At 50.7% G+C, this 8,859-nt stretch overlaps 1 protein-coding gene across 1 annotated transcript; it reads left to right on the top strand.

Annotated features, from left to right (window-relative positions):
• Positions 1-722: 722 nt before the first annotated feature.
• On the top strand, positions 723-7,166 carry LOC116969684 (transmembrane protein Tmp21-like). Its single transcript, XM_033016475.1, has 3 exons — positions 723-986; positions 2,566-2,686; positions 6,940-7,166. Exons 1-3 carry the CDS (start codon positions 765-767, stop codon positions 7,149-7,151), a joined length of 555 nt encoding a protein of 184 aa, XP_032872366.1. The 5' UTR covers positions 723-764; the 3' UTR covers positions 7,152-7,166.
• The last annotated feature ends 1,693 nt before the right edge of the window (positions 7,167-8,859 follow it).

Below are 8,859 nucleotides of genomic sequence, written 5' to 3' on the forward strand. Positions count from 1 at the left end.
CTATACATCAGGAGGTGCAACTCCAGAGCCAATAAAATCATGGGAGACCCCTTCCACCCCTGCAACGGACTGTTCCAGCTGCTACAGTCAGGCAAACGCCTCCGTTGCCATGCTGTGAGAACGGAGAGGTTGAGAAGGAGTTTCTTCCCAGAGGCCATTCGGACTGTAAACTCCTATCTCACCAGGGACTAACTTTACTGAACGTTTTTCCTTCCGCCCACAATATTTAATATGTAAAAGAATATGTGATTGTGTTTATAGTTTGGTTGTTTGTTTGTCTTTTTGCACAAAGTCCGCGAGCATTGCCACTTTCATTTCACTGCACATCTCGTATGTGTATGTGACGAATAAACTTGACTTGACTTGACTTAGCTCAGTGGGACAGGCATCATCCATTGACACCTGTCTGTGTGAGTGTGTGAGATGAATGAGCGACTGCGCATGCTCCAGTTCAGCGGGTCGGAAGGAGTGCGCATGCTCCGCTCCAGCGGGGAGAACGCCACTGCGCATGTCCAGCGTGGAGAGGGGCACTGCGCATGCTCCGGTGTCTGAGCAAGCACTGCGCATGACACACTCCAGCGTGGAGAGGGGCACTGCGCATGCTCTGTCCCAGAGTGTTGGAGGAAGACGACTCTGCGCTTGCCCCGCTCATGGCGGAAGTGACGCCGGAGCCGCCAACCAGCTGGCGCCACGCGCGCGACGCCGCCGGAAGTGAGGGAGTGAGTGAGGGAGGGAGGAGGCCCGCTCGGCCCGCTCGTTCCGCCATGTCGCCGCCGTCGTGTCCGTCTCCGTCTCCGCTGCTGCTGCCCGTCGCCCTCGCCCTCGCCGCCATCACCCTCCTCCGCCTCGCACACCCCGCCGCCGCCGTCTCCTTCCATCTCCCCGCCAACGCCAGGAAGTGTCTGCGCGAGGAGATCCACAAGGACGTCCTGGTGACCGGAGAGTACGAGCTGAGTGAACAGCCCGGCGGCCGCACCGACCTCAAGGTACTGGGGGGGGGGGGGATAGAGGAGAATGGGGGATGGGGAGAGTGGGATGGGGGGGGGAGAGGGAGGGTGGAGAATGGAGGGGAGAGGGGGATGGGGGGGGGGGGAGAAGGCTGGGAGGGGAGAGGGAGGGTGGAGAATGGGGAGGGGGGTGGTAGAGGGATGGGGGGGAGGAGAGGGAGGGTGGAGAATGGGGGGGATAGGGAGAGAGGGATGGGGGGGGAGAGAAGGATGGGGAGGGGAAGATAGGGTGGGTGGGGAATGGGGGAAGAGGAGAGAGGGATGGGGGGAGAGGGAGGGTGGGGGGAGAGGGAGGGTGGGGAATGGGGAGGGGGGGGTAGAGGATGGGGAGGGGGCTTGGGGAGAGGGATGGGGGAGGAGGGGAGGGAAAGGGATGTGGGGGGGAGATAGGGAGGGTGGGGGAATTGGGGGGGAAGAGAGGGATGGGGGGATTGGGGAGAGAGGGGGATGGGGGGGAGAGGAGGGGAGGGACTGTGGGGGGGGAGATAGGGAGGGTGGGGAATTGGGGGGGAAGGGAGAGAGGATGAGGTGGGGAAAGAAGGGAGGTGGGGGGGGAGATAGGGAGGGTGGGGAATGGGGGAAGAGGAGGGGGGGGGGATGGGGAAGGGGAGACAGGGAGGGAAGGAGGAGGGGAATAGGGGAGGGAAGGAGGGGGGTGCGAGGAGGGAAGATGAAGGAGGGGGGTAGTGTGCAGATGGGGAGGGAAGAGGAGGGGAGGGGGAAAAGGGATGGGGGTGAGTGGCTATGGGATTGAGGAGGAAAGGGTAAGTACACATGAGGTGGGGAGAGGAGGAAGTGGGGGAAGATGAGGAGAGGGGAAAGGAATGGGGGTAGACAAAATTGCTGGAAAAACTCAGCGGGTGCGGCAGCATCTATGGAGCAAAATAAATAGACAACGGTTCGGGCCGAAACCCTTCTTCAGACGTTGCCTATTTCCTTCGCTCCATAGATGCTGCAGCACCCGCTGAGTTTCTCGAGCAATTTTGTCTACCTTCGATTTTCCAGCATCTGAGGTTCCTTCTTGAACAAGGAATGGGGGTAGAGGGAGGCAGGATATGGTACACTGTGGTGAAAGGATAGAAGTGGTGGGGTGGGGGGTGTGAGGAGGGAAGGGGATATCAAGATACCCAAGATATCTGGGTATAGGCGGCTGACTCCGTCCTGGGGGCGAAGTTGGATTCACGGGAGGTGGTCTTTGAGGGGAGGATGCTCCTCAAATTGCGGAGCATCTTGGACAATACAGCTCACACCCCCTCCATGACACACTGGTCAACCTGAGGAGCACCTTCAGCAACAGGCTGGTTCCACTTTGATGCAGCACAGAACGTCACAGGAGATCCTTCTTCCTGTGGCTATTAAACTACAACACCTCCCCCTTCTGTCGTTGGGTAGACTGACCCACCCTCCCCGGTCTTTGCTTATCTCCTATCCTTTCCATTTGTCACTTTAATTTCATGTATCTTGTTGTTGTGTTTTATGACTGTTGGCGCATCAATTTCCCTCCTGGGACGATTAAAGTTCTGTCGTATCGTAAGATCCCACGTGTGTTCTCTCCCAGGTGACGGACTCCTCCGGCCACATTCTCTACTCCAAAGAGCAGGCCAGCAAAGGCAAGTTTGCCTTCACCACCGACGACTATGACATGTTTGAGATCTGCTTCGAGAACCGGCTACCCGCGGGTGAGTCCAAGCTGGGGCCAGGATGTTTAGTTTTATTTATTATTGTCACGTGTACCGAAGTAAGATCCAATTGAGTCAAGAGTTGATTATAATAATCTGAAGAAGGATCTCGACCCAAACCGTCACCCATGCCAACACGCCGGAGATGCTGCCTGTTGCTCCAGCATTTTGTGTCTATGGTTGATTATAATCATGTAGTCATGAGTCAATTGGCGCATGTCCCAGATAGACAATAGCTGCAGGAGTAGGCCATTTGGCCCTTCCAGCCAGCACCGCCATTCAATGTGATCATGGCTGATCATCCACAATCAGTACCCCGTTCCTGCCTTCTCCCCATATCCCTTGACTCCGCTATCTTTAAGAGCTCTATCGAACTCTCTTGACTAGAATAGTGAAATTCTTACTTGCAGCCAGCACAACAGAATATGCAAACATAGTACAATGTAAACAATATAAAAAACGAGAAAAAAAGTTCTGTGTGTGTGTGTGTGTGTGTGTGTGTGTGTGTGTATATATATGTATATATATATATATATATGTATATGTATATATATATATATATACATATATATATATATACGCACACACACGCGCACCCGTTCACATATACATACCTACATATATATATATATATACATATAATATACACATGCACACATGCAGAGGCACACCAATAATTGCAATAATTCTTGTAGGTACAGTGAAAAGCATTTGTTACCTCCTATCTTGTCAGCGGAAAGACTACAATGTTTACAATTAACCCATCCACAGTGTACAGACACAGGATGAAGGGGATAACGTTAAGTGCAAGGTTAAGTCCGATTTAAGATAGTCCAAGGGTCTCCAATGAGGTTGCTGGGAGGCCGGGACCGCTCTCTAGTTGTTGATAGGATGCTTCAGTTCCCTGATAACGGCTGGGAAGAAACTGTCCCTGAAACTGGAGGTGTGCGTTTTCACACTTCTGAGTTTAGTTTGGTTTAGTTTATTATCACGTGTGCTGTGGTATAGTGAAAAGCTATTGTTGTGTGTTAACCAGCCAGAGGGAAGACAATCCATGATTACAATTGAGCCATCCACAGTGTACAGATACATGTTGTGAATAACGTTTAGTGCAAGATAAAGTCCCATCAAAGATAGTCCAATGAGGTTGATGGTAGCTCAGGACCGCTCTCTAGTTGTTGGTAGGATGGTTCAGATGCCTGATAACAGCTGCGAGGAAGCTGTCCCTGAATCTGAATATGTAAGCATGTAGGTGTGTCCTTTCACACTTCTGTACATCTTGTCCGATGGGAAAAGAAGGAGTGGCCAGGGTGCGACTGGTCCTTGATTATGCTGCTGGCCCTTGATTATGCTGCTGGCCTTGCCGAGGCCGTGTGAGGTATAAAAATGGAGTAAATGGAAAAAGGGTGGTTGGTTTGGGTGATGGTTTGGGATGCCTGCACAATTCACTGCAATTTCTTGCGATCTTTGATGGAACTGTTCTCACACCAGGCTGTGATGCATCTACAGATGCGCCATGTTATTGTGATGCATCGCAGCTTAGTTTGAGAACAGCCAAGACCGCAAGAAATTGCAGTGAATTGACGCAGCCCAGACCATCACACAAACCAACCTCCCTTCAATTGACTATTGCTCCCTCAAGCTGCCTCGGCAAGGCCAGCAGCATAATCAAGGACCAGTCTCACCCCGGCCACTCCCTCTTCTCCCCACTCCCACCAGGCAAGGGGTACAGAAGTATGAAAACGCATATCTCCAAATTCAGGCACCGTTTCTTCCCAGCTGTTATCAGGCAACTGAACCATCCAACCACAACCAGAGAGCGGTGCTGAACTACTATCTACCTCATTGCAGATCCTCAGGCTATCTGATCAGAATTTACTGGCTTTATCTTGCAGTAAACTGTTGGGGACATGCCGAACTTCCTAAGCCTTATAAGGAAGTAGAGACGTTGCTGTGTGGCAGGAACTTGGGCAGCAGAGAGCAAAGTACAGAACTGAAACCTTGATATTGGACGTGTCTGGTCAGTTGATGGGAATTCACAAGGGATGTGCAGCTGGTACCAAGACAAAAAAACCCAGAATGTTTGGACTTGCAAAGTAATTTTCTTACCAACTTTTATCGATGGGATAAATTAATTGGGGACGATATCTCCCTCCCTCGTCTGTTCTTCCTCGATTCCTTTTTACTCGCGATCCCTCCAGCCGCGCGCGCGCGTACACACACACACACACACACACAACACACACACACACACACACACACACCACACACACCCCGTAGCAGTTGTACAAGGTATTGATGAGATCATGGTTTGAGTTTTGTGTTCAGTTTTGATTACCCTGCTATAGTAAGGGTGTTGTTAAGCTGGAAAGGGTGCCGAGAAAATAATGAGAACGTTGCCAGGGCTCGAGAATAGGCAGGATAGGGCATTATTTCCTTGGCGTGCTGGAGGATGAGAGGTCATCCTATGGAGGTGTATAAAATCATGAGAGGTATACATAGGGTTAACACACAGTCTCTTGCTCAGAGTAGGGGAATCGAGAACCAGAGGACAAAGGTTTAAGGTGAGGGGGGGGGGAAGATTTAAGAGGAATCTAAAACCCCTGTCCCACGGTACGTGTTCTTTGCAAAAGCTCTCCCGAGTTTGCTCTGATTCGAACTCGGAGATTTACGGTAATGGCCACTCGTCAGTACTCGGGGCTCTCGTGGACATTTTTCAAGATTTTGAAAAATCTTCCCGAGTCTTCCCGTGCTTACCTGCCGTTAGCGAGTCTTCCCGAGTACCTGCCGTTCGCGTTGGGAGCCGGTAAGAGACGTCTCCGAGCTCCGACGTACCCGCTACGTTCATTCTTCGTGCTTACCCCGCGTTTGATTTTTTTAAAACTCTGGAGAGCTCTTGCAATGAACTCGTACCGTGGGACAGGGCTATTACGGGTAGGGTAACTTCTTTTTACTCAAAGGTTGGTGGAGGTACGGAACGAGTTGCTATCACAACATTTAAATAAAATTTGGATAGGTACATGGATAGGACAGGTTTGGAAAGATATGTGCCAAACGCAGGCAGGAGGGACTGGTGTAGACGGGGCATGTGGGCAAATTGGACGGAATGGCCGGTTTCCACGCTGTGTGACTACTCTACCCCCTCAGCGACCTCCAATCAAAACACTTCCTGCCATCCTCGATGTTACTCTGCAAACTCCCTCTCTGAATTTTATCTCTCGTCTTTCCTCCCCCACCCCCCATGCCTCTGTATGCAGCTGCGGCACCAGACTCCGTTCAGCTTGCTCTGCCTGCCGCCCTCTCGCCCCTCATCACGGGTACCTCAGTGGTAGATTTGCTGCCTTGCAGCGCCAGAGACCCGGGTTCGATCCCGACCACGGGTGCTATCTGCACGGAGTTTGTACGTTCTCCCCGTGACCTGCGTGGGTTTTCTCAGAGATCTTTGTTTTCCTCCCACACTTCACAGACCTGCAGGTTTGTAGGTTAATTGGCTTGGTACAAATGCAAGTTGTCCCTAATGTGTGTGGGATAGTGTCAATGTGCGGTGATCGCTGGTCGGCATAGACTCTGTGGGCTGAAGGGCCTGTTTCCACGCTGTATCTCTGAAGTCTAAAGTAAAGCCAATTAACCTTCAGATCTGCACGTCTTGTGGGTGGGAGGAAACCAGAGCGTCCGAAGGGGAAGTTTGGAGGGGGGGGGGTGATTCTGGAGAGAGGGAGCAAGGAGGGCTAAGTGATTAGTTTTAGAGATATTGCGTGGAAACAGGCCCCTTGGCTTATCAAGTCCATGCCGCCCATTAATCACCCATGCACTAGTGATGTGCAATCCCATCCTACAAATTAACGTACAAACCTGCACATCTTTGGGATGTGCGAGGAAACCGGAGCACCTGGAGAAAATCCACAGGGAGAAGGTAAAGGCTCTGTTAAGACGGCACCCGTGGTCAGGCCCTTCGGCCCACCGAGTCTGTGCTGACACGAGCAAAATTAACCTGCAAATCTGTACGTCTTTGGAGTATGGGAGAAAACGGTGTCATTCGGAGAAAATCCACACAGTCACAGGGTGAATGTGCAAACACCATACCGACAGCAGAAGTTGTGAGGAACAAACCCGGGCCTCTGGCGCTGTGAGGCGGCAACTCTACCACTGCGCCACTGTGCCACCCACGCCGTGATTGCTGTATCCTAGGCTTGGTCGCAAGCTCCTCGCTGTGAAACGGTGTGTGATTGTGATTGTGTTTCCCTTGTTCACAGGGCACTTCCGGGGCCCGGACCAGCAGATCGTTCTCAACACCAAACACGGAGTGGAGGCCAAGAACTATGAAGACGTAGGTCACCGCACCTCCTTCTATGCGCGGGGTGGGCGTTCTACGGGAGGGGGGCGTGAGCTTGCCGGGTTGGGAGGGGGCGTGTTTGTGGGTGTGCAAGAGTGTGTGCGTGCACAGAGTTTGAGGGCCGCTGTCTAGTGGGGGGAGAGTGCAAGTGCTGTTCACTAGGAGAGACGTGATCACGGGAGATAATGTGCTAATGCACGCTCGATACTTTGGCAGGGGGGCGGGCACGGTCCAGTTTGCGGGGACATGGCGCTGCTGGTAGAGCCACTGCCTTGTAACGCCAGAGACCCGGGTTCAACCCTGACCTTGGGTGCTGCCTGCCTGTCTGCGTATGTGTGGAGTTTGCACATTCTCCCTGTGACTGCATTGGTTTCCTCTCGTGTTCCCAAGACGTGCGGGTTTGTAGGTTAGTTTAGAGATGCAGCGTGGAGTCCACGCCGGCCATCGATCACGACCTACACACCCGCACGTCTTGGAAACGCGAGAGGGAGCCCACGCGGCAGTAGTAGGAGGAAACCGAGCTCCCGGAGGTAATCCAAACGGTCACAGGGAGAACGTGCAGGCTCCACACAGACAGCACCCGAGGTCAGAATCGAACCAAGGTCTCTGGCGTAGTTCAGCAGTGGCTCTACCAGCTGCGCCAGTGTAAAACTGGCAAATTTCCACCTTAGTGTGTAGGGGTGAGAAAGTGGGATAAAGTAAGGCAAGGAAAGTTTATTTGTATAGTGCTTTACATAAAACATTAAAAGCATTGGAAAGAAACACATATAAAATGACATTTAGATGTTAAACGATTATTAGATTATTCAGATAAAATAATTACAAAATTAAAAGCAATCAAATAAAATATTTAAAATAGAATAAAACCAGGAATAGAAGTTACTGTGTAGTATAGGTAATTAATAAATTGTATTGTTTACTGAAAGGCAGCGGCAAACAGAAAAGTCTTCAGTCTAGATTTAAAAGAGCTGAGAGTTGCAGCAGGCCTGCAGTTTTCTGGGAGTTTGTTCCAGATATGTAACCATATAACCATATAACAATTACAGCACGGAAACAGGCCATCTCGGCCCTACAAGTCCGCGCCGAACAATTTTTTTTTCCCTTAGTCCCACCTGCCTGCGCTCATACCATAACCCTCCATTCCCTTCTCATCCATATGCCTATCCAATTTATTCTTAAATGATACCAACGAACCTGCCGCCACCACTTCCACTGGAAGCTCATTCCACACCGCTACCACTCTCTGAGTAAAGAAGTTCCCCCTCATGTTACCCCTAAACTTCTGTCCCTTAATTCTGAAGTCATGTCCTCTGGTTTGAATCTTCCCTATTCTCAAAGGGAAAAGCTTGATCACATCAACTCTGTCTATCCCTCTCATCATTTTAAAGACCTCTATCAAGTCCCCCCTTAACCTTCTGCGCTCCAGAGAATAAAGACCTAACTTATTCAACCTATCTCTGTAACTTAGTTGTTGAAACCCAGGCAACATTCTAGTAAATCTCCTCTGTACTCTCTCTATTTTGTTGACATCCTTCCTATAATTGGGCGACCAAAATTGTACACCATACTCCAGATTTGGTCTCACCAATGCCTTGTACAATTTTAACATTACATCCCAGCTTCTATACTCAATGCTCTGATTTATAAAGGCTAGCATACCAAAAGCTTTCTTTACCACCCTATCTATATGAGATTCCACCTTCAAGGAACTATGCACGGTTATTCCCAGATCCCTCTGTTCAACTGTATTCTTCAATTCCCTACCATTTATCATGTACGTCTTATTTTGATTTGTCCTGCCAAGGTGTAACACCTCACATTTATCAGCATTAAACTCCCG

This window comes from Amblyraja radiata, unplaced genomic scaffold, assembly GCF_010909765.2.
Source record: "Amblyraja radiata isolate CabotCenter1 unplaced genomic scaffold, sAmbRad1.1.pri scaffold_1017_ctg1, whole genome shotgun sequence".
Taxonomy (NCBI): Eukaryota; Metazoa; Chordata; class Chondrichthyes; order Rajiformes; family Rajidae; genus Amblyraja; species Amblyraja radiata.